This window comes from Ceratotherium simum, chromosome 4 (genome assembly GCF_057802395.1).
Source record: "Ceratotherium simum simum isolate JZ-2026a chromosome 4, ASM5780239v1, whole genome shotgun sequence".
In the NCBI taxonomy this organism is placed as follows: Eukaryota; Metazoa; Chordata; class Mammalia; order Perissodactyla; family Rhinocerotidae; genus Ceratotherium; species Ceratotherium simum.
This window is the reverse complement of record NC_141903.1, coordinates 7,946,486-7,972,841: the sequence shown is the minus strand read 5'-3', so window position 1 is coordinate 7,972,841 and position 26,356 is coordinate 7,946,486. Positions and strand designations below refer to the sequence as shown.

General features: G+C 51.1%; 1 protein-coding gene and 1 pseudogene across 2 annotated transcripts in view; both read right to left on the bottom strand.

The window, feature by feature from the left end:
* The window catches only part of SH3PXD2B (SH3 and PX domains 2B), a 102,814-nt gene that overhangs the window by 55,600 nt on the left and 20,858 nt on the right, over positions 1 to 26,356 (bottom strand). For both annotated transcript variants that reach the window (XM_087429413.1, XM_004428520.3), the window contains exons 2-3: positions 16,034 to 16,114; positions 3,134 to 3,209 (exon numbers count right to left, since the gene is read on the bottom strand). In XM_087429413.1, coding sequence (XP_087285539.1) covers positions 3,134 to 3,209; positions 16,034 to 16,114 — 157 coding nt within the window. The remainder of the gene's footprint in view (positions 1 to 3,133; positions 3,210 to 16,033; positions 16,115 to 26,356) is intronic.
* Positions 15,774 to 15,887, bottom strand: LOC147917198 (U6 spliceosomal RNA; annotated as a pseudogene).

Genomic DNA, 26,356 nt, shown 5'->3' with positions numbered 1-26,356 from the left:
TTGGCCCTTCCTGGGTGCTCACAAAAGGGTAATTACTTTTTTTAAAAAATAGGTTAGATGATACTGTCTCAAACTCTGAAATTAAGAGCACATGTTCCTTCCTCAGCCCCTAGCTTGGTTTCTTGAGACCTGCCTCCGACGGGCTAATTCATCATTTACCCGTAGCAGAGCTGGAGTGACCGCTCAGGCCCTGGGCTGTGGGGCAGAACCAGATGGCCGTATCAGCTTGGCCAGTACCTCTGGTGAAATGCCGATGGGGCCGTGGCCCCTGGTCTGCGCCTGCTGTGAATGTTTCTGTGTGAGTCGAGGGGAAGGAGGGCGAGACTGCACCCGGCCCTCCTGGCAGGCCAGCCTCCCTGGAGTGGAAAGGGTACTCGAGGAGAGCACAGCCTTCGGTGGGAACGGGCAGGCTTTTGTTTTCCACAGTGGAGGAAGGCCAAACTGTAATTCCTATTTTTCAAGCCGCGTCCTCTGCCAAGCTGGCTTTCCCAGCTTTTGCTGGGATGGAAAATTGCACAGACTGCTCTCCCCTCCCCCTGCCTTTGTGCTAACATGAGACGCGCTTTTGTTCTGCTGACGCGGCAGTCCTGGCAGAAAACTGACCCCGAGGAGAGGGGACATTACTCCTGGCGTCCCTGCCCTTGGCCTTGGCCTCGAGGAAAAGCCAAAAGGTGGGCTGGGAAAGGATGTTCTAGGGTGCTGGGGCCCAAGGGGACCTCTCTGAGCTACAAGTGGGAACTCTGAGCAGGGAAAATGGGGCCAAGTCCCTGAGAACAGCATCTTCATGAATTTGTGGGTGGAAAAGGATTACGTAACCACGAAAGCTTTCAGGGCCTTAGGAGAGGGGCGGCTCAAGTTCTTCCCTGTCCTGGGAAGTTTTTCCAGAGCTGGTTTTGCTTTTCATCCAGTAAAGAGTTATAACTCACTGCTTTCCTTTCCTTCCTTGAAGAAAAACCTATATTTAGAGCCCAGTTCAACTTGAATCTCCAGATCGATCATTTAAGTAGGACTCCAAGATATGAAATATCAAGAAATTCCAAAGGAATGTCCTGGGACCCTGCGTCTGCCTTTACTGAGAACCTACTCAGTGCTAGGGAGAGAAGCTAGCGACACATGGGTCATTGTCCCATTTTGCAGATGTGGAAACTGAGGCTCGGGGTGGGGGATGTCGTTTACATGAGGTCACAGGGCTGGGGATGTCTGACCCCAAAGCTCATGCTCTGGCCACTGATATTTGGCTGTCACAGCTGGCATGCTGGGTCTCCTCCAATAGCAAAAAATTCCAGTGTGACTGTACACTTTCCCCGTGGAAGAACTAAAAACATTAGCTTTTTTAGGCAAATGATTCTCCCAGTAGATGGGGGCCTGGCACATACATCCACCCTGTCTCTAAACGCGCTCAGTGATGACAACATCTGGAAGCACACACTGATGTGCCGATCGAAGAACCCTAGAGGGGGGAGGGGACAGTGGGCTCCTGTGTGACCGGGGCAGTCTCCCCACCTCTAGGCCTGCTCCCTCGTCCGCAAAATGAAAAAGATATGAAGAGCCCTTCCAGCTCTAAATATTTGTGATTTAGGGTGATCATCAATTTGCTGATTATCTGTACCTAAAAATAACAGTAAGTACTTGATTGCTGCTAGTTACGTGCCAGGCACTTACCTAATCCTCATAACAACTCCATCATTTAAGCACCATTATCATCTCCAATTTGAAATGAAGAAACGAAACGTGGTATGCTTAAGTAATTCACCCAAGGGACCAGAGTGGATGAGTGGGGGCACTGGGATCTGAACTGGGGCCGTCTACTTTAGGTATGAATGCTGAAGCCAGCCATACCTGCGTTTGAATCTCAGACCTGCCATTTGTGCAAGTGATTATCATTTCTCTGTGCCTCAATTTCTTCATCTGTGAAATGCGTACAGTAATGTCTACCCTGCAGGGTGGTTCTGAGGACTAAATGAGGTAATGAAGGTAAGGCACTTAGCCCAGCAACCAGCCCACAGTAGACATCCCATAAACGGTAGCTATGATTACTTGAAGCAATAACACCGGTTTGGGTAATCCATTTTTTTCAGCTGAAGCCCTGATGCTATTCCTTTGTTAAGGAATTTTTTTGGGGAAAAAGGGACACTGAATGTCTTGAGAGCAGGGCGAGCTGTTATTGCATTAACTGCCCCACAGCACCTGGAGTGGTGCCCGCACTCAGGAGGGCTTGGTAGCTGTGGTAGGCAGGCAGGCAGAATTTCTAAAACAGCCACCCCAAGATGTCCCACCCTAATCCCCAGGGCCCCAGAGCCTGTGAATATGATGAGATCTCACTCCTGGGATCATGTTACATCATATGCCATAGTTAACTGCAAGAGAGAGAGATGATTCTGGATTCGCCAGGTGGGTACAACATAATTGCATGAGCTCTTAAAAGCAGACAGTGTTCCCCAACTGGTGGCAGAAAGGCAAGTCGGCGAGATTCAAAGCACAAGAAAGACGTCATGTCCCACTACAGCCTGAAGATGGATGAGGAACGCAGGCAGCCTCTGGAAGCCCAGGGGGCCCCAGCTGACAGCCAGAAGGAAAGAGGTATCTCGATTCTATAGCTGCAAGGAACTGAGTTCTGCCAACAACCTAAATGAGGCTGGAAGTGGATTCTTCCCCAAATCTTCCAGATAAGAGCCCAGCATGGCCAAGACCTTGACTTCGGCCTCGTGAGACCCTACACAGAGAACCTAGCCGAGCCTGTCTGGACTTCCGACCAACAGAACTGTGAGATAATAAATGGGTGTTGTTTTCAGCTGCTAAACTGGTGGTAATTTGTTAACATAGCAATAGAAAACTAATACTGTAGCTATAATAATAGATGCCACTCACTACGAAAACTTTATGAACTCTAATTATTCCCATTTTAGAGACAGGAGAAACTGAGGCTCCCAGGGGTGATGTGTCTTGCCTAAGGTCATACAGTGAGTAAATGGTGTAGCATCTAACCGCAAAGCCCGTATTCTTAGGCACTAATTTCTACAAATGGCTGAGACTCTGGTCATTGGGACAATGCCCCAGGGAGGATGTGCTGAGAGACCTGGGAGCTGTACTGGACCCCCCAGTGTCCCCATCTGAGAGCATGAGTCTCACCCACCTGGCAGAAAGGGAATGATCCGCTGTTTGGGGTCCTTCTGTCCTCCTTCCATGGGAAATTTATCCAACATCTGCATCTAAACAGGGGGAGAATAGCAAAAATGAAAGCCTTTAATAGGATAAATGCATCTCTGACATTTTAAAGGAATTATGTGAAATATGTAATTTGATATACAAAAGCTCATTTTGTTCAGCTTTTCAGAAACCCAAACTAACAGGGAAGGCAATGTCAATTGGACCTACGATCTCCATGAAAACAATTCTCTATGTCCACAGCTGCTCGAGGAGTGAAGGCTCAGAGCTGGGAGAGACCATTCTGTTTTCCCTGGGGGCTCCAGCCACAGGACTTGAAATCTGAACAACACCCCCAGAGCCACCAGAATTCCATGGACAGCAGGTCATCCTGTTTCCTAAGAATTGCCAGGTTGCATTAAGGAACAAACCACTGAAACAATTAATCTGGTTAGGTCCATGCCCATGAGATCATTACAGTCCCCTGCCCCACTCAGAATTCCCCAGGTTGGCTCAACAGACAGCTAGGCGCATGGGGTACAGCGATGAAAAGACTCATGGTCTAGAGAGAGAATGAAAAGTAAACTGATCATTACAGGGTGATGTAGGAAGCACCTTGAGAGGTAGGTGTAGGCTGCTGTGGGGGTAGAGGAAGAACGGGGGCTGAGGACCCAAAATGAAAACCCTTAATAGTGCAATAAATGCCTCTCTGACATCTTGAGGAATTAATGTGAAATATTTGATTTGATATACAAAATCACAAGGATCTGCTACGTGTGGTCTCGGGGAAGTGACATACCTTGGGCCTCATCTTTAAGCTGGCATAATGATACCAACTTGCAGTGTTACTTTATTGATTAAAGCTGGGCTGTGCAGTTACTGTGACTGTCATAATGCTGTCATCAGATTTCTGGTTCTTCTGAGCGTACAGCAAATTTGGACTTCCCCACCCCCTTGAAGTGGGATGTGGTCAATTAAATGTGAACGGAAGAGATATGTGTCACTTCGGGGTGGAAGAATTATGAGCGGCATATGATTCACCACTCTCCATTTCCATCTGCCATGGTGACTGGCCACACTCCAAAGAGTGGCTTCTCTGCCAGCAAGGGTCCTGCAGTGAGGGTCCAGAGCCCCCCACAACCTCTCATGGTCATGTAGCCTGAGTGAGAAATAAACCCTTATTGTACAGTGAGGCTATTTGTCATAGCAGCATCTCCTAACCCACCCTGATTAGCACATGGGCTCAGGACTCAAGCAGAGGGAAGGAGAGTACTGAGCCTCCTCAAGCGATGGCTGGAATGTGAAAAGCCTGCCCATCATTTTACCCCAAGGAGAAAGTCACCCTGGCACTCAAGACGTGTCCCTGGGATAGAATGAAAGAAGCTTAGAATAGCCCAGGAGAAATAAGCACAGGGGAAGGGAGGAGAGACCTGAAGTGGAAGAGAACAGAAACATGTATATGCCAAGAAGGGACTAGATTCTTCAGACACATTCTCTCACTAAATCTTCAGAATACTCCTTCAAGGTGGGCATTGTTATCCAGGGAACTGGAGCCCAGAGAAGTGAAGAAATCTGCCGTGCGCCTGCAGCCAGCAGGTGGCGGGGCCACAGACTGAGGCCCAAGGCTTCTCTGCCATCACATTGTCCCACCTCCGAGATGCTGTGAAGACAATTAAAAAGGATTGCTCCTCAGCACTTGGGAAACAGGGCCATTTATCCAGGCTGGAGCTCCCTGCCTCCTCAGTGCTGTTTTACGTGATGCCCCCTGGGTGGATGGGTCAGCCTCAGTGTGGCCGGCACTGAGAAGGGCTGCGCACAGAGGCCGTGGTTTTATCTGCGGTTTCCCATTAGCCCCTACTTTGTGCTGCGTGGTGAGGGGGAAATGCTTCTCCACCGTCATTCAGCAACAGGTGAGGCCCCAGCGTGCCTCGCTGCAAAAGGCAGGCTTCCTTCTTTGAATCCAGAAGCTTGCCAGCACACAGTAGGCACTCAATAAGAACTGACTAAAGCAATGAATGCAACTGAGTGAACACTGGGAGGCAGCTTCAGGTTTTGCTAAGTTCCCTGATTAATAATATTCATATTACTAATATTAAACAATAATTAGTAACCACTACTAACATTTGTTTGGGTTTACAGTTAACAAGCCTTCTCACACACATGGTTTTATCTGACCTTTATAATAACCCTGTGAAATAGATGTACGATCCCCACGTCACAGATGGGGAAACTGGGGAGCAGAGAGGGATAGTGAACTGCCTGAGGTTGCACAGCTAGGTGGTGGTCCAGCCACTTCAAGGATCTTCATCTAAATCCCATTCTCTCTGCCTAGGATCCCTCTCTGAGGCGGGTTTGTAGTGTCATGCGAGCAGGAGACATCAGCCTGGGATGAGGTAAGTGGACGACTCCACACACAGGTGACCAGCCTTTCTTTTTAAGCAGAGTGATTAACCAGCCTCAGCTGCAGAGTCTTGCAGAGATTTATAGGTTTTGCCTAACACTATCTTCTTTTCTCCTTCTCAATTTTATTTAAGACAATGCTGAAACACCATTAAAGGGGACTTTTTTTTTTTTGCTGAGGAAGATTAGCTCTAGCCATCTTCCTCTACTTGATATGGGACACCGCCACAGCATGGCCTGACAAGCGGTGCGTTGGTCTGTGTCCGGGAGCCGAACCCGCCAACCCCGGACCACTGAAGCAGAGGGCGCAAACTCAACCACTACACCACCGGGCCGGCCCCTAAAGGGAAGCTTTTTTAAACAAGTACTCCCTCCACTCTACCACCCCTCTTCCCTTCCCCTGGGCCCTCCGAGCCCTTCTGAGTGTACACACTGGCTGAAGAGGCCCCACCAGCACTGTGTTTCAGTCCCCCCTGGGGTCTTCACTGCTGACTTAGGAAGTTACTCTCTCACCCTTTGTCCCGACTGACTTTACCCAGATAAGTGTGGCCCAAAGAGCCACAGATATACCCCTGGGGTTAAATCCTGACGCTTCCTCATGCCAGCTGTGTGTCCTCGGCCAGACCCTGGCCCTGGGGCCCGATTCACCACCCGCAGAGAGACCACCCGCAGGGAGACCAGCCGCAGAGAGACCACCCGCAGAGAGACCGAGGAGCACAGCCTGCCGGGCAGGGCGCCTGTGGGAATGAACGCTGAAGGCGAACTCTGGGGGGCGCACAGGTGCTCAACCAGAAACCCCCCTCCTTGCCCTCTGCCCATAACGAACACGTTATTCTCAAAGTTCTTTGGGAATCATTTTTAGTAGTTTGTGAGGCTGCACGGTTTTTAAAATTGTGGTAAATATACACAGTATAAAGTTTACCATTTTAAGTGTACAATTAAGAGGTATTAAGTACATTCACACTGTTGTGCAACCATCACCACCATCCATCTCCAGAATCTCTTCATCGTCCCAAGCTGAAACCCTATCCCCATTAAACACGAACTCCCCATTCCTTCCTCCAGCCCCTGGCAACCACCATTCCACTTCCTATCTTATAAATCTGACTATTTTAGGTACCACATGTAAGTGGAATCATATTTGTCCTTTTGTGACTGGCTTTTCTTTTTTTTCACTTAGCAGAATGTCCTCGAGGTTCATCCATGTTGTAGCATGTATCAGAACGTCTTTCCTTTTTAAAGCTGAATAATATTCCATTGTGAGGCTGTGTTTTAAGCTTGGCAAAACTCCTCAGCCTATCCAAGTCCCCCCAGTGGCTCGAGCACAGGGTTCCGAGCTGGGCTATCCAATAGAACTTCCTGCAACGATGGAGATGTTCTCTATCTGTGCTTTCCTTACGCCAGCCACCAGCCCTAGGTGGCTCCTGAGCACTTGAAATGTGGCTCCTGAGACTGACGAACTGAAATTTTTATTTTATTTAATTTTAATTAATTTAAATTTACATTTAAGTAGCCTCACATGACTAGTGGCCACCATGTGGGACAGTGCAGGGCTGGACTTAATACCCATCCTCCTCTTTTAGCCATACCTAGTTTATTTCATTTTCTAATAATCCTATCAACCGTAACTGCAATCGGTAAGATTGCTATTCGCAAGGACAGGAGATCAGAGGCCTGTGGGCTATTTTGCTTTTGGTCTTAGTGGGTCCAGATCCATAGGCCACAAGATGCTTCTATTCAGAGAACTGTCACACTTGGCACCCAGAGGCTTTGAAGCAGACACAGGCAACATTCCAGACCCCCCATGGGGACCCCAGACTGCAGGCTGTCTGCAGCAGCAGGACCAGAGGCAAGCCGGGCAAAGTCCAACGGCAGATGTTATCCTGGGAAACGAGCGAGTCCACGCCCCTCCCCCCAGATAATCAAGGAAGTGGGGCTCAGGGCGAGGAGGACAGTGAGTCAGTCTGGAGGGCAGGAAGGGAGAGGGAGCCACGTCAAGTAGCCACATCACAAGCCTCAAAGGGGAATGAGAGAACACTCCATCAGCAGTTCTCCAGACATCAGCTTGTGGTAGAGGGAAAGGAGATAGCTGTCCAAGGAAAATACCGTGGAAGCTGGCGTTGAGGTCCACACGTGGTTCCTGTTAGCGGCAGACGGGCCTTGGAGGGGTTTACTCCCTCAGCCTCACAGAAGCCCAGGTCCCAGAAGAGCCAGAGCAGGCAGTGCAGAAGGGCCAGGGTGATTGTCAAGTGCAGCTGCAGACTGGTGAAGCCACATGGTCCTCTGAGCAGGACACAACACACCTGGGCCTGATCGACATCCATGGTTGGTTGTCTTTGGGGATCGTCCCCTTGATGAGCCGGTTTGTCTAAATGTCGGCATGCCCTGGTGTCCTGGTGGACATGCCATGGGAGTCTGCCACCCCTCCAGTCTGTCCCCTTCTTTCACTCTCACTGCCCTGCCCCAGTCCAGGTCAGCATTTTTTTTTAGCCCAACTCCCTTATTGGTCTGCCTGCCCTTCTGCCTGCCCCACCACCTCTTCAGTGGTACGCGGTAGGTACTTGGTACAAATTTGTGCAAAGAATGAATGAATCTATGGATGAACAAATAAATGAAAAAAGTGGTTAACTGGTTGGTCGGCCACTCTCCAGGAGGGGAGAAATCATGCTCCAGGTGGTGACAACAGGGCCTGGACTGGGGTGGAGATGCAGTTGACCAATGCAATCTTGCCTCTTTCTACTTTACAAATAAAGAACTGCTAACTGTGTGGAAAAAGGCAATTACTGTATTTTCTCAGCTACACACCATCGATATGGCCACAGCTTATCAGACAGAAGGGAAACAATATTCCATTAAGCGTGTACAACATGCGGGAGGCACACGCCAGTTTCAGAAGATAACGTATGGGGGAAAGAGTGTGTCTGAGGGTCTCTCGGAGGCAGTATCTGGATACATGGCTGGTGGAATCCCAGGCCAGGTGTTGGCTAGGATCTCGCTGGGAAGCCTCTTCAGCTGGGCAAAGCCTGCCTGGGGTGTGAGAACTCTTCAGTTCTGCCACTCCTATACCTGCCCCCCGAAAAGATGGGAGAAGACGCTCCCCTTTGGCATCTGTAGTGGAGCGTGGGGGCTTCTAGGCAGACAGTCCCCAAAGCTCATAAGTGCGCCTGGGCTGTCAAACTCGCAGAGAAGGGACAGGTCAGTCCTCTCTCAATTGAAACTGGAAACAGGATTTTTGCTGTGCGACTTGGGACAGCCTGTCCGGTGTCTGGATCTCAGTAACCTTCCCTGGGAGAAACGAAGGCGCAGATCAAGATGGTGCCTCCAGCCAGTCTTCTGAGATGGGCTGCGTCTAGCAAAGAGCTTGCCCCTGAAAGCCTCTGTGCCTAGCAGCAGCCCTCTTGGGGTCCCCACAGCACGGAGTGTTCTGCTTATAGGACACATGTGGCTGGCCCTTCTCCCGAGAGCTCCCTGCCGGGCAGAGTGACTCAGCTGGCTCCGTGCCCCCCGCCATTGCAAGTCCTGCTCCCTCACGCCTCTGCACCTTTGCATACACGGTTTCCTCTGCGTGGAATGCCCTTCCCCATCCTGTCGGCGGGTCAACTCCTGACTCATTGTCAAGACCCTGCTCAGATGTCACCTCCTCCAGGAAGCAAGCTCTGCCTGAGCTCGCTGGCTGGGACAGAGGTCCCTCTCTGAACACCTGGGATCTGGCTCGGCAAATGTTTAACTGTGCCTTCTGTGAGGGAAGCCCTGGCTCCAGTGACGGCCAGGACCCTCGGCCTAGGAAATACAACGACCCAGTGGGAAGACTCAGAGGGCAAAGGTTGCAAGGCACAGAGGGCTGTTAGTGAAGGGCTCGTGTTCTGCTCAGAGCAGCCCTCTCCAGGATAGACTCTGCCCACATCTTACAGGGAGGCACCAAACAGGCCTTCACAGGGCAGCTGGAGGCAGAACTCTGTGGGACAAATCTATCTTTGTAGACACAGATTTGAAGGCCATACTGGACCGCAAGGAGGTGGGGATACAGCCTTAGGAGCACGGGTTTCACACTCGGCCACACCTGGGCTTGAATCCCAGCCATGCTGCCTTCTGGTATGCGACTCTGCCTCTCTGGGCTTCAGTTCCCCATCTGTGACAGGGACACAGTGCTGACTTCATGCTTATGAGTGAGAACTAAGTGAGATGGCATAATAAAACGGGCACCAGGGGCATTTCAGTAAATGGGCACCAATATCGTTACTATGTCCCTCAACCAAACCACATTTCCCCTAGGCGCTGCCCTCAGCTCTAGGGCATTCTGGGCATCCCTAGAGCCCCGCTCGGATGCCAGCTCCCTCTGCGACATTCATGGACTCTTCAGTGTGGGCCCAGGCTAGGGCAGAAAGGGAGGCTCAGAGAGGCTGAGTGGCCTGCCCGAGGCCACACAGCTGGGAAGACAGAGGGCTGGGACCTGACACCAGGTCTTCCTGTTCCAAGCCCGGGGCTCTATGGCCCGAACTCTCACGTGAGTGAGACATGTGGCCAGATGTCCACCAGCAGCAGCGGGCATGACTATCAGGGTCCAGCTTTTCTAAGACAAGAGAGGTAGGAAATCACATCGGAAGGTGAACTGTCATAAAGGGGACCTTCTTGCTGGTGACTGTGAGTCTTTCCCACAAGTGAGCCTGAGTCATGCTCCTTCCTTCTCCCCCAGGCGGCCTCTCTGCAGACTGTCCCCTCTGCCTGAATGTCCTGCCCCCCCCAGAGGGGACACTCACTGTTTTCTGTCACCTACAGGCTACTTCCCGCTCTTTGGCAGCAGTGCTGTGATGTCGTCTGGGGAACCTTCTACTCCTCTGTTAGCCTACATGCATCAGCGGTGCTGATTCTACTCCAGCCCCGAGGCTGGCTCTGATTGGCCCGTTGACCCAAGATGAACCAACGACAATTTGCTTAAGCTGTTCAGGTGTTCTCTTCTTCCCTGAAGTCACTGAGCTGACCTGGTGGACAGCTTGGAGCCGTGGCTGCCACCAATCAGGCAACACCCCACCTGGACGCGAAGAAAATGTCAACTTAAACACAAACTTGCCTGTTATTTTACCCTCAAAATGAATTTATTCGGGAATAGCCCAAAGGATGGCAATTCGGATGTGCGTGCTATGGCAAACCACAGGCAAATCTAGAAAACGGGGAGGGGAGCTGCCGTTATAGAGAGAAAGGGAGAGTAGGGAGGGGGAAAGTAGCAGTTCAGGGCGCAACGGCTTCTCATGGGCTGAGCTGCGGTGTTTCTCATTGGCTGCGCTGTTGCCGGGTTGGGAGAGAAGTCTTCCTTCAGTAGTAAAGTGATTTTACTTCTTGTTGGAGACGCAAGCCTCTAGCTCTTCCTGTCTGGTGTAACTGACCACGTGTGATAGGGCATGAGAGCTCCCCTTACAGGCCTTCCCAACTTCAATTTAGTTAAGGTTTCTTTTATTAATGTCAACAAAAGCCAAGAAGTGGAGAAAGGCAGGTCCTTATTGACACTGAGACCCCTAGATCCAGCCACACCTGAAACCAAGTACCCTGAGTCTTCTCAGTTGCATTTAGCTAATCAATGTTCTTTTTGAATAATCCATCTTGACTGGGTTTCTGTCACCTGCAACTAAAACAGTTCTAAAACAAGATCTCATAGCCAGTAAGTGGCAGGATTTGGATCAAAGCCCAGGATCTTAACCATTCTATTAAACTGGCATCAGTTTCTGCTCTAATCTTTATGCCAATTCCTAGCAGCATCCCACGCCATCAATAATCCCAACAGCTGATATTTGCTAGGGCTTGACAGCCCAGAACTGCTCTCACACACATCATCACTTTTAAAAAAAAGAAATTGAGATATATTTTGCATACCATAAAATTCACTCTTTTAAAGTATATAATTCAGTGGTTTTTAGTATATTCACAAGTGTGTGCAACCATGACCACTATCTAATTCCAGAACACTTTCATCACCCCAAAAAGATACCCAGTACCCATTGGCAGTCTCTCTCCCTTTCCCCCTCCCCCAGCTCCTGGCAACCGCTAATCTGCTTTCTGTCTTCAGGGACTTGCCTCTTGTAGATACATCATCACTTTTAACTCCACAGGAACCTTGTGAAGTAGCCACTAGAGAGAGGAGCACTGGACAGCAGAGCGGCTAAGACTGTGGACTCTAGCGTTGCCTGCCCAGTTTCAAATCCAAGTTCTGACACTCACTAGCTGCGTGACCTTGGGCAAATGATTTAATCTCTCTGAACCTGGGTTTCTTCATCTGTATAATTTGATAAACTTGAAATGAGGATTAAATAAGTCATTACATCTAGATAATCAGCAGCCAGTGTTCTAGGAACGCCGGCTGTTTCTATTATCATCACCCCCATGTTACTGCGGAGGACAGTCAGCACAGAGGGGTTAAGGGGCATGCCCGAGGCCACCCAGCACAGGTGGCAGGGCCCCGAGTCTCCTGACGGAGTCTTCGGCTTTTTCCATTACACCACATGGGCCCAGCTATCCCTCCAGGAAGGCTCAGCCCTCCCCATACTCTGAGCCAAGGTACTTGTGAAAACACCAAGGCTACTTGCCAGACAGAAGGGCGGGATCATGAAATCATCTAACTCTAGGGTGTCGCAGCCCTCTGTGGGCCGGCCTCCTTGGCTGGCCTTGGAACAGCGGATTCTGGTAGGCGGAGTGCCGTCCTAACATCTCCCAGCCTCCCCCACCGGGGTGTGGGGCCGGCCATTCCCAGGACAGCAGGACCCTCCGGAATTCCAGGACTCTCCCACTCCAGTCGCCCATCTGGGACTCGTTAAAGCTGCTGAACCTCTGTCTTTAGATGACCTGGTTACAGGAGGGGAGTCGGAGGAGCTATTTCTGTTATAGCAAACCCCCAATTATTACCAATTACGCTGAGTGGGGAAGAAAACCTCACTTTTAAGTTCTGGTAGAAATAAGAAAGTTGAGTCAGAACAGGAGAGTGGAGGGAAATTAGGCTTTGGGACAGGGAGCCCCGTGATCTGACCTTGGCTCAAGCATTCCCAAACGATGTCCCCTCGGGCAAGTCCCACCTGAGCAGAGGGACAGCAGATGACAGCTGGTGTGCTTACTGAGCGAGGCACCACTCATTTCACTGTCACAACAGACGCAGGAGGAAAGTGCTTTCAATCTTTGTATGCAGATGGGGAAACTGAGGCTCAGAAACACACAAGAGGTGACACCGAGGTGAGACCTGGAAAGGCCAAGCTGAGATTTGGACCCAGGTCTGTCCGACCCCAGAAGTCAAGGTCTGACGCCCTGGGCTAGGCTGGAACAGAGAACTCGATAACAGGGTCAGATTCCTCACTCGCTGCCTGGGCCGTGTGCTGCAAGACGGCAGAAATTAACACACACATGCTTCCAGGGCATCCTCCCGCCTCCCTTCTCCTCCAGATGCTGTGCCGACGACCCCCACCTTTCTGGCCACAGCTAACAGGCTCGGGGCGGATTCTGACCCAGGACCCTGACAATCAGATTCTCTCTCCTGGAGACCGGAATCGGCACTCAGAAACTCCAGTGTGGTGACGACAGGGAAGGACGCTTTAACTCGGGGACTGAAGGTGCTGTTGGGGATCCCATGGAGGACGGGGGCCCATGGGCAAGAGGCGGAAGCTGGTGCAGAAAGGCTGGTGGGAAAAGGAAGCAGGTGCGATGGGAGATGCTGTGGCCACAATGACACACGGCCTGCAAGCTGCCAGGCGTCTGGAAGGTCACTCTGTTGTCGGTCCTGGGCCCCTGCAGGCTGGCTGCATTTCCTGCTCTGGGTTCCATGGGGCACAGCTGCCGCCTCCATCGATCCACCCCCACTCCCCTCTTCCTGCCCACGCTCCGGAGTGGGCGTCTGCTCCATGGGTGTCAGTAACCCATCGAGAGCAATCACGCCTGTCACTGTTCTCTGCCCTGCCTTCTCGTCCCTGGAGGGGTCAGGTAGGCGAGAGGCCTCTGAAAGCTAAATACAAGTAGCCCTCCCTACACAGATCTTCACTGATGAAAAGTCAGGCTGGCAACTTGCCAAATGTGTACCCAACATTCCCTCTCTGACCTGAAGACCTGCTGTGATTGATCTGCACAGATCACCGTGCGTCTGGCTAAGGAGTGTGGACCTTGGTCATCCTCACACAGGGCTGAGCCTCCTGCTCATGGCGACTAAAGGTGCTGGGCATTACCCCTGTCATCTCCCCTTCCCTTCCCCCAGGGGTCAGCCCTTTCCTGGCCCCTGTGCTCCTCCTGCCAAGCCCATTTTAGATGGTATCTCAGCAGCTTTCACATATAGCCTCTTGTATATTTACATTCAGTACATGTTTGCTGCAGACCAGAAGACAAACATAATTTGTATATGATGCTGTTTGATTTTGTTGCACAGAGAACACAAAACATCACTAATGAGTTCATTACATTTTAAATAATTAGGTAATTGGTGTCTCAACTGCTTTACATGATGCAGTGACTCTGGCAGGCTGTTATGTAGGAGTCTGAGATTGTTTTAGTGACTGTATGAGTGATCTAGGGAAATCGGTTAGGAGCACCCTACCATCTCCCCTCCCCCTTTAAAATAATGGAACACAGGCTCCGACAATTCTCTGTTTGACATTTTCAGGAACGGATTAAGTCTGTACAACCGAGGATGCTTGTGGTGAATATCACCCGACCTTCAGGGAGAAGACGTGAGGTGAAGGGACAGCAGGTGAGGGGGGACGGGGGCTGTCTTCTCACGCTCAGCAGAGCCACTCTCATCCCATCACAGCTGTTCTCTCCACCCCCCTGGCTCCAGGAGTGGAATAGGGACCCAGATAAGCGCACTGGCTAACACATTCCTCAAACATATTGACTGGCTTAGAGATAAGCCTATGAAACACAATACCCTGTTTGTTGGGACTTCTGGGAAGTGACCTTTCACTCTTTCCTGCTGAGTCTGAGCCCAGAGTATTTTGCAAGCACGTGGGATCTGAGGATAAAGCCAACACCATGGAAGTAGGAATGCAGAAGCAGAGGAAGGAGTTGGGTGAGGGGACATTGTGGAAAACCCTAGATCAAGCTGTGCCTGAAGCCCACAGGTTTCTTCTCTTGGGATATTCAGTTATACCAGCCAAAAAAATCCCCCTGTTTACTTAAGCCAGTTAGAGTTGGGTCTCTATCAACTGAAGCATCCTAACTGGTACACAGAGGAAAGGAAGACATTCATCCCAGGATGAGGCCTTGTGTTGGCCTGTGAGGTGACGAGAGCCCCTCACCATGTGGCAGGAAGGACGCACGGGTTCAGGGAGCTGGGCGAGTTCTCATCTCCTCCTGAGGCCCGTGTTTTCTAAAGAACTTTGGTGAGACCTATCGGGCACTGGGGCTTCTCACAGACACACTTGCTTCGACTTGCTGGCCTTTGGTGAGTTCAAGATAAGCTCCTGCCCCACAGATTAGACTTCTTTCACTCTAGTGGGGATGGGCTACACTGGGCTGTCCACATTTGGCTCGGCTCCCATGAGACTGGCAGTGTTCATGGTGGTTGTCCACTCGTTCATTCATTCAGTCACCAAACACTGACTGGACACACCCTGTGTCCTTGAATAAAACATTAAGGAGAGAAAGGATGATGGAGATGTGGTTCCTTCCCACGACAGCCATAGTCTAGAGGGGGAGACAGACTAGCAGACAACTTTAATACAGAGTCAGGACAGAGGGACGCACAGAGCTGTGGGGGTGCGGAAGAGGCAGCCCTCGCCGGCTGGGGAACAAAGTCAGACCAGGCTTCCCAGAGGATGCGAGTCCTGAAGGGCAGCAGGAGTTACCTGAGCCGGCGAGTGGGTTAGGAGGGCGGAGGTGTGTGTTCTAGGTGAGGAAGGGGAAATGCAAAGTCCTCGGGGAAGAGGGGGACTGTGGGGCCCTCAGAGCACAGTAGGCACTTTAGGAGCCGAGCCTGGAGTCTGACGGGAAGAGGCGGCCCAGGTGAGCAAGAGATGTAGGTCTGTCTGCAGAGCTGAACGGCCCCAAGAGTTCTGAACGCACTCAACAAACTGAGCTGACAGCAAACACGATTACTGTTCACAACACAAACACGCCAAAGCCACAGAGAAACCATTTCCAGATTACCCTCCATTCTGGAGCAGTCAGCAAGCAGCCTTTCTTTTATTTGGGAAATACTGAATATCAAAGCAGAAAGCAACAAAGCACGTTACCTATGTCCCAAAAGTGATGGACATCTTTTCTTAAAAAACAATAGGGAACACTCCACAAATTTGCATGTCATCTTTGCGCAGGCGCCATGCGCCATGCTCATCTTCTCCCTATCGTTACACTGTTAGTTTATGTGCTGCTGAAGCGAGCACATGGACGTCATTTTCAAGTCTAGGAAATAAAAAAGAACACCGTGTGTCCGCTGTGGTGAGGGTCTGAGCTCTGAAGTTAAAATGGCAAGTAAGTCCAATTAAACTCTTTCCCACCCTGCAGCTCCCTGGAGACCCCAAATCCTTACCTGGAGGTCAAAGAACTTGCTGTAGCGCCGGTAAATGGCCTCGGTGGAGCCGCTGGACCACGTGACCCGTATGATGTAGACCTGCGGAGGGGGACAGAGGAGACAGCTGTCAACACCAAGGGGGGCCTTTCCATCTCCAGGACTCGGGAGCAAAGCACAGGGTACAGAGGCAGAAAGACCTAGGTTTGAATCTCAGCTCTGCCGCCAACCAGCTGTGTGACTGTGGATGGATTATTTGCTCTCTCTGAGCCTCTGCTGCCTGCTGAATAAAATGTGTGTAATAACCCGCACCTCGGAGAATCCTGCAAAGCATTAAATGAAATCAAGCATGGCAAAGTGTCAGCACCCCGCTCATCTCAGAAGATGCTGTTATTTTCAGCAGTGTAAGGATTTCTTGCTCCCCACTCAGTTCAGAGAGGCATGGGGCTGGCTATTTTGCCAGAGTCATTCTTAGAACTTTGACTTCTGTCAGAAGTCACGGGGACCTGCAGCTCTTGGCCCTCTGGTATTTTCATAAGCTAAGCCGTGACATCATTTCCTGCAGTTAGGGCCCAGGCCAAGTCATTGTCTCCCCTGAGCGCCAGTTTCTCCCTCTGTAAACTGGGCAACAGCATCTGTTCCCTCTGCCTCCTAGGACAGTATGAGGATCTGACGAGAAAGAGGATGGGGAAATACTTTATCAACCACAGGGCCATGTTTCCTACCTTCGTCACTAGTCACGGCACACACAGAAAATAATACATTAGTGACAAATCTGGGCAAACTGAGGTGGCAGCAGGAGGTCAGAGGCATCTGGCTAGGGACTCCGGTGGCCCTGGACACCACCCAGACACTCAAAGGCTAAGCGACCAGCACACTGTAACCATTCCTGGCTTGCACAAATTATCTGTTGTCATAGTGTAGTTTGACAAGTAAAAAATATATACACGAAAGCTCTTTGGAAACAGAGAAATGCTGCATAAACACGAGGGGCTCAGTGTTGCTGGAGGCCATGGGGGTACACAGGCCAGGCCCCTGCCCTCCAAGAGCCGAGGGTTAGCTGGAGAGATAACACATACATAAATGAAGATAAATACCACGTGGCCTGTGGACATCTGTTATTTTTTGCCCTGTATTGATTACCCTTTCTTTCAACCAGAGCGCCTTGACTTTTCTCCTGGGACCTCCTTCCCCACCTCAGCACAGCCCCTTAGATACAGACGTGGGTACCATTCACTATCCATGCTGATTGGGTGAGGAGTGAGCACATGACTTGCACTGGGCCAATCAGAGCCAGCAGGAATCAGCCCTGGGACTTTTGCTCCCACCCTTGAGAAAGACAAGCTCTCTTTCTTTGAGGTTGCCAGGCTGTTAGGATGGGGACCTGGAGCTGTGGGCACCATCTATCTCATCATCTCTCAGGAGGAGCATGCCTGAGAACAAGGCCAACACCAGCAGATTCCTGATGACACAGCCTGACCCTGAGGTCCAGCTCTGCTTGAAGCTCAGTCCACTCCTGGTCTGTCCAGTTTCCTGCGCCAGAAATCTTGGGCCACATGCACACTCGAATTATTTTTGAAGCCAATTTAAGTTGGGTTTCTGACACATGTAATTTAGTCCTTACTGATGCAGGAAGGGGCAGGAGCTTGGAGTCATCCTGGTGTATCCTGAAGGACACAGAGATTTAGACAGCAGGAGGGGAAGGAAGAGATCGCGGGTGATGGGAGAGGAGGGCGGAGCAAAGACCAGCTCGGGGTGATGGGAGATTACGCCTGGCAGTGGTTTCCAAAGGGATTTTAGCCAGAGTCTCCGTTCAAATGAGTTCTTACTACGATACCCTCATTCAATACAGAAAAACGCGGCAACGGGGTCTGGAGCCAGTTCTCCAGGTGAGAAGAGACGAAAAATGGAAAGACAAATCAGGACAAGTTGGGAGGTGCCCTTGAATGCCGAGCCAAGGATCTTACCAGGAATGACCTCTCCAAATCCAACATGGGTTTTATTTCCATTGAGCACGGCAGAAGGGAAGGAACCTGGGCTCTGGAGTCAAGAAGCTCTACACTCACACAGTTTCCTAACCCCTGTAGCCTCAGTTTCCTTACCTGTAAAATGGGGTCATTGAGCCCATCTCATACAGAGATGTGATGATGACCAAAGGCAAAGCTCTGAGTCCCTTGCCCGGCACAGAGGAGAAGTTCAGGAAATACTAGTAGCCTGCATAAAAACAGGCTATTTCAACTCCAGGGATCTGGGCATCCCGGCCCACCCCCTCGCTTGTTTGTACTCGTGTCCTGGGTACCTCACGGAGCCAAAGAACAGGCCAAGGCATCCTGTACGAGGCAGAGCACCTTGGAAAGGTGATTCGCCAACAAAAAGAGCTGTGTCTCCAAAGCCCCCGGAATAGTCATTAGTTTTATTAAAATGGAGACTTCAATTCTGCTTCAAGACTCCAGCTTGGAGATTATGGATGGCTCCCATTCATTCCTTTCTTCTTTCCTTCCCTCTACAACATTTATTAAGCACCCTTCTGTGCTGGGATACCACGAGGAGCAAGACAGACCCAGACCCTGCCCCTGGAGAGTGGAAGATGGGCAATAAAACAACAGACAAGCAAATATGGATATAATCATAAGTTACAGAAAGTGCTCAGGAAGCAGCCCAGAGCCTGCCATGATCGTGCACGAGGGGGGAAGGTGGCGGTGGTTGGGTGTTCTGGAAAGGGAGCCTATCTGAGGCAGCAACTTTTGAACTAAGACCTGAAGGACGAGGAGCTGGCTGGGAGAAGAGCTGAGGACAGGGTACTGCAGCAGAAAGGAAAGTGTGGATCAAGATGCGGAGGCTGGGAATGCTCAGCATGTCTGAGGAACAGGAGACCATCATGGCGGGACAGAGCTGGGGAGGCAGGCGGATGCGGCCGGGAGGCAGGTATTGCGAGGTGCTGGCAGACCACAGTGAGGAGCTGGGATTTCATTCTATCAAAGAGTTTTAAGGGGTAAGGGTAGGTGTGTAACGTGATTTAATTTCTGTTTTAAAAAATATCCATATGTATCCCTCTGGCTGCTGTGTGGAAAATGGTTTGAAGAGGAGCATTCCCAGCCTCCGCATCTTGATCCACACTTTCCTTTCTGCTGCAGTACCCTGTCCTGAGCTCTTCTCCCAGCCAGCTCCTCGTCCTTCAGGTTTCGGTTCAAAGGTTGCTGCCTCAGACAGGCTCCCTTTCTAGAACACCCGACCAGGTAAGGAGGCTTCTCTACCACTGAAAGCGACCACAGAACTCAGCCAATCCAATGGCCCCACCTTCCAGATGGGTAAACTGAGACCCAGAAAATACCATACCAAAGGTCCTGGCACTGGGGGATGTTTAAGCAAAGTTTGGATGACTATCTGTCAAGAACAATGCCGATGTGGATTAAAAAACAAGGAAAAAAAAAAAGAAAGATCCTCAAAGATTTTATTTTTTCTTAAAACCAACAAAAAGCATACACCCATAAATGGAAAAAAAATTCTGCTTACACAATTCATTCTTGCTCTCTTGTTTACAATTTGTAAAGTTCTGTACGTACAGTACAAGGACTCTGCAGCAGCCTACTTGGTTTATTGGAAGCAACCTCTGAACATAATTCAATGCCTGCATTTTTAGGCCCGGAGCTCACTTTTTGGTGAGAATTGTCCCAGTGCGGGACTTGGGCCATGCCCAGGGCTTAGAGGCTGGTGAAGGAGCACATGCGCTGGGTTCTAATGCAGCCCTGCTGCCGGGTGAGACTCACAGGTGCCAACCTCTCTGGCCGCAGTGTCCTTCTCTCTGACACGGGGACAGTAGCCTCCCTCGAGGATTCACTACAATAACTACACACACAGGCCTCGCCCAACGCCTGGCACCCCTGAGGTGCGCCAAGGTCACTTTTCCTTCATAGCGGTTGTCCCTCACCCCTGCTCCTCTGGCCCCCACTTTGTCCTGTCAGTAGTAGCACCTGATTCCCTGGAGGACCACCCACCCCCTCCTCTAGTCTCTGTGACAGTCTTCCTCCCCTGCCTATCCCTGGCCACAACAATGGTTCAGGGACAGGCATGTGACCCAAGCCGGGCCGATGAGACTCAATTCTGGGGCTTCTGATGGCTCCGTCAGGGAAGAGAGCCTTTTCCCCACAGCAACGGCTAGCTGGGAGAACTCCACCCCACGAGTCACCACGTGGAAAGTACCTGTCACACAGAAGCCAGCAGAGCCGAGGGGGAGAGAGGGGCTGAGTCCTGTGGCAACATTTGAACCCCCGGATCCAGCATCCTGAACATTGCACAGACACAAGCCAAAACCTTCCCTTTCTTGTTGAAGCCAGTTTTAGTTTCTGTTACTTGCAACCAAAGCAATCCTAACACATCAGACCTTGGCTTTTAGATGATATCCCAAACCCAGGTAACACTCAGTGGCCTGGTGTTAAGGAATTAAAAGCAGACTTCTTCATGGCAGCATTCTTTACACCAGCCAAAAGGTGGAAACAACCCAAGTGACCACCGATGGATGAATGGATAAACAAAATGCAGCACATCCACATAACGCAACGTTATTCAGCCTTAAAAACAAAGGACATTGTGACACATGATACAACATGGGTGAACCTTGAGGACATTATGCTAAGTGAAATAAACCAGTCACAAAAGGACACATACTGTATGATTCCACTTATATGAGGTACCTAGAGTAGTTAATGTTTAATGAGTACGGAGTTCAGTTTGGGAAGATGAAAAAAATTCTGGAGATGGATGGTGGTGATGGTTGTACAACAATGTGAATATACTTAATGTCACTGAACTTTACATTTAAAAATGGTTGAAATGGTAAAATTTGTTATATATATTTTAACACAATTAAAAAAATAATTTAAAGAAGAAAACAGATTTTCTGCAGAGATTTACATAGCCCATGTCATGTTCCCTGGGAATAACACTAAAACTTTCTCCATGGTATAGCCCTCAAAACACATGCTGCCTATTCAAGAAAAAACTTAAATCCAGAATATATTAATAAAAAACTCCCACAACTCAACAGTAAGGAAACCAGTCTGATTACAAGATGGACAAAAGATTTGAACAGACACTTCATCAAAGAGGATATACGGACGGCATCAAGTACATGAGATGTCCCACACTGTTAGCCATGGAGAAAGGCAAACTGAACCAGAATGAGACATCACCATGCATCTATGACAACGGCTAAAATCAAAAGCTGTTGACAAAAACAAGTGCTGACGAAAACGTGGGGCCACTGGAGCTCTCACACATTGCTGGTGGGAAAGCAAGACGGCACAGCCACTCTGGAAAGATCCTGGATGGATGCGGAACCACTGGCTGAGACACGGTATGAAAGCATCACCACACGGATTACCTTCTCAGCAAAGGGAAAAAGGTACCTTTTCAATGGGGAGATCTGGTGGTCACAACCGTAAGCAGGGGATCAAACCCAACATCACCAATAGAGGGGCAATCAGACCCTGCGTGGCCCCTGAGGTGATGCAATATGAAGTAAATAAACTCTTCTGTCAAGCACTGTTCCCAAAATGTTTAACCTAAATCTCAAGCCTCTTGACCGAAGTCCCAATTCATAGGAAATACAGCAGGCAGAGGAACAAGCTAAATGACACCATAAGGCAACAACCAGACAAATCCCGAAGGTGGGATGTTCTGTAAGTCTACTAACAGGGCAGAGCTCAAATGCTGCCTCCTTCAGCAAGCCTGCCCCCAGTGCTCCCTCCCCACCAACATGAGGTTGAGTCTCCCTGCTGCTTGGCAGCTACTTCCCATCACAAAGTCAGTTACACTTTACTGCAATGCTAAGCGCCTGCTTTCCCACCGGGTTCTGAGTTTCGTGAGAGCAGAGAGCATGCCTGTCTCGGTCACTGTATGCCCAGCACTGAGCACAGTGGAAAATCTATGCTTCGTAAGAAAATGAGGAAGAAACTGAGCCGCCAGGAGGTCAAGCCCTCACAGATAGGAGCTGGGAAGGGAGCCTGGTTGATCTCTTAGGTCCACTTTCCCATCCTCTCTGCCCCGTCCTGCTTTACCATAACCACCCCCCACCCCGACCTGCACTCGGCCCAGAGCTGTGAGTTTTAGGGAGCAGCTGGGACTCCCCGCTCTGGGAATGAGGAAGCACAGAGACCACACTTAAACTGGAATTAGCCACCATCGAAATCCCTTCTTACACAACCTCAGCACAGGGCCTGCATGATTCACAAAGTCCAGACTCCCCAAGCCCAGGTTTCCCACCAGGGCCAGAGCGCTGGGTGTCTTCACTTCCTCTAAGTCAGTGAAGAGACGAAACAGTGGAGGGGAGGGCTCTGGGATGGTGTTAACCTCGGCCAAGGTGCTTGAGGCAGAGTAGGGCAGACGGCTGGGCCTGGTCTCCCCCAGTTTCCACCAGCCTGCAGGCCAGGCCAACACTTCCCACGTTTCCCAGAGAGGGATGGAGGTTCAGATGTGCACTGACTTGCCTCAGGTCACGAGCTACCCTGGCCCAGGTCACCTCTAACCTGATGGCCTCACTGCTGCAGGGACTCATGCCCCTGCCCCAGAAGCTGGGCCACAGCTGGACTGTGGGCCAGCGGCGAGATGCCTATTCCTGAGAGTCGGCCAGAAGGCTGAGGAGTTTAGGGGTTAAGATGGCCTGGATTCACCCTCTGCTTCCATCGCAACCGGCTGTGTGGTCTTGGGAAAGTGGCTTAACCTCTCTGCGACTCAGCATCCTCCTCTGAAAAACAGAGATGGTGCTGGATCATACTAGTATCAACCTCACAGCTGCAGTGAGGGTGAAATGGGAACATGCATGTGGAGTGCTCAGCGTGGTGTCTGGCACACCGCAAACGTTCCATAAAGAGAAGCCATCATCATCATCACTACACACTACACACAGGGACATAAGCTGGGCGAGACCTTGTCCCCACACACTGCCTCCCCAGGGCCCTGCCTCTTCCACTGTCCTCCTTGGACCCCATGGGTGCAGAGGGACTGCCCCTCCACGGTGCTGGGGACACATGCCCAGCTCACCTGAGCTTGGGGCACAGGTTTCTTAGCTGCGGGTGAGTCAGGGCCCTGTCCCTGTCCCATGGGTGTCTATGGGGAAGGCCCTGCCACCCCCCACTCCTGCTCCTAGGCCTCAGTCTGAGGGGAGGGGATCCACATGTCTGGCCCAACCGCTGGGTCCACATACACTCATGAACCTGCTTGGAGCCAGGGCTTCGGCTGCCCTGGCCTCTCCTCCCTGATTTAGGGTTGAGGACCGTCCCAGGGAGTCCCAGGCCAGTCCAACCTTGCCAGGAGCTGCCACAGAGAGGACGAAGAACCCCATCTGCTTGTAGATGGTGTTAGGTGTCTCTTAGCCTGGGCCACAGCGACCCCGCCCTCTGAGGACCACCCTGTCCTGGGGCCTCCAGAAGCCACTTTTTTTCAACTTAGACTGCTTTTAGAAGACAGGAAAGGAAAAAAGCCCTCTGGCAGATGCTGAGAGTCCACCTGTGGATCCCCCGCTTGAGAAGTGCCGCCTGATCTGCCTGGCCCACAGCCACAGCTGACTGGCCCAGGGAGAGTTCCTGATCCAGGCCTGGCCCATGAGGTTCTCTCTCAGGAACCTGGAATCACACATGAGCATGTCGGCTCCATCCGGGAGGACGGCTGCGGCCCGAGCCTCCTCCACACTGTGACAGATGTTTGGTCTGCAGAGAGGGACCAAGGAGGGAGAGCACAGAGGGGAGGGAGAGCCTGCTTGGCTCCTGCCAGCCCTCCGTCCCTGCTTCCAGGGCCCGCCCGCGCACCCATGGCTCCTATGACGCATGAGAGGGGCCTGGGCCTTCCAGCTAATTCCCCTTTTGGCATGAGAAACTTTTTGTGCAACTAAAAGAATTCTATGCTAAATAGGGGAAAGTTCAGTTCTGGGGCCACCCCTCCAGAACATCCTTCCAGATCACGGAGCACCTATTGGGTACGGGCCCAGCTGATGGCCCAGTAGGAGTGTGGGGTGGGAGGAGGCTGGGAGTAGGCAGATGGGGCCTTAGCCCTGACCTCGCTCTGTGAGTTAGGATAAGTTCTTTGCCTCTTTGAGCCTCTGCGTTGTCTGAAAAATGGGGATAAGGATGCTTGTCCTTCCTACCTCATGGGCTGTTGTAAAGATAGATAACGTTTTTTTTAAAGCTCTAGAAATGGGATCTATATTGGTTAGAATCTCGGCTCATGGCTGGGACTTGAGGGAGAATATTCAGTTAATGCTTCCTAACGCTTCACGCTCACCGCCCTCGGCAGGTCCAACCCAGCCGAACGGGGCAGGGGCTCCCAGTGCCTGGAGGACCCCATTAAGCACACAGGAATTTAGGTCTCATTTCCAAGTGACAACAACCAAGAGGTCAGTTTGTCCAGGAATAAACATTTAAACCAAAACAAAGCTTAGAGGCCCGTGAAAAACACCAGGAGCTGGGCCTGGGCAAGGCTAAGCGGGGGGCCAGAAACGGGCCGAGCGCCTCTGCGAGCCACTGGCACCCAGTTACCTGACATGCCCCATCCCCGCAGACCCATCGCCAGATCTCCACCCCTCCCAACCCCGGCCGCGGCTCTTGGGAAGGCCCCAGAACTCCAGCGACACACTGTCCCCTGGGCAGGATGATATGAAACGGCCGCTGCCCCGCCTCGGAGCACTGTGATCTCATGTGCTTTCATCACGTGAACTTGAAAACACGAGAAGGTGTTTTTGCCCAGTGAATAAAATCTCTGAGGCACAGGGGAATGTCCTCCAAGCTCACTTTGCTTTGCAGACCTCTTTAGTGGGGTTTCTAGGGTTGGCAAAGAACCCAGCTGAAGTCCCGGCTGGTATTAATTAGAAGGTGTGGGGCTGCCATACTGGTCATGTGACAAAGTGATTACATTTCGGTCCGGGTTGCAGTAGCCAGAGGTTTGATTTTGGGGAGGGCTTGGGGGGTGGGGAAGAGTCTAGTCTGCGGGCTTTTCCAAGTGGTAGTCTTTCCTCAGATCACTGCGTCTCAAGGTCTATGCAGGAGCTGGGGGTACACGAGCTGGTTTTAGGCGATACAGGGACTTGGCACTAAACTGCAGGGAACCCATGGTGAGAGAGTGAGTCTCTGCCATTCTCTTGCCGTCCTGACTGGCTCAGAACGGTGGCAATGATGGCTTCTTAACACCCCCTCCGAGACTTGCTGGTCTCTTTCCTTACAGAAAGAGGACTCAGCACAGGCAACATCAGCCAGGAAGCACTTGAACACACTGATTTTCTTTTTCCTTTGTATTTCGTTTCCTTCTATTTCTAGCCCGTCCTGCTGGGTTTCCATTTATGGTAGACGGCTGAAGTTTCCCTTTAAAAATAATGTAAGTAAAAAAGTGAGTGAATTGGAAGAACAATGCTGAATTAAGCATATAGCGTACAGGGGGTCTGTGGCTGTGTCAAACACTGTGACTGTGCCAGCAGCAGGATCGAGACGAGGGCAGGGCTGTTTTAGTGGCATTCCTTGCCATTCTCATTCTATCTGGAGTCCTGTTGTTTACAGGCCAATGAGCCCACATTTCTCAAGTTGGAAGCCGTCTCCTGGCTCTGCAATGCCGGCAGCGGTCTGCAATGACCTGGGAGACCGAAGAAAGCATCTAAAGAGAGGGCACCAGTGGGGCAGAGGGGGCTGGGCCTGTTTTCCCACAGGGGTGGTAAGAAAGGAGCATCAGCAAGACAGAGTTCTGCAATCCATTAGCAATGTCTGCCACGGGCACTGGGGACTGGTAGGATGCGTGCTGCATACTCGGTATCCCTGACCTAGATCAACCCCCACATTTTACAAACGGGGATACGGAGGGGCCAAGAAGGGTAGCAACTTGCTAAGGGTTACATGCTCAGCTGTGGACTCTTTCCACTTCCATGACAGTGTCCAAATTTCCTTACGAGATCCTCATGCCCCTCTGAGACTCCTGCACAATGACTTGGCCACAGAACTTTAAATCTGCAAAGTTCTTAGAAGTGATTAGGCCAGTGGTCAAATTGGCCTGCAAGAAGCCCCAGGCTCCTGGTGAGGTGGGTGGGTCTCTGGGCTCTCAACCCTGGTTTCCACTAGGCAGCGCCACTTTTAGCTCTTCTATATATGGAAGAGGGTGTACCCCAGCAGCCTGTAGGTCCTGCTGCCAGACCACGTGTATCCACACTGCCACAAGGCAACCATCAGCGGGCCTTCTGACAGGACCTGGGTTCCTCCACTGCCCACAGCCCGTCCCTGCTTCAGGCCAACAGTGGCGGGTTCCAAGACTTTAAAATATTTGAAAACCCTGCTCTACACCATCCTTTATTTTGTAGCTGGGGATATGAGGTCA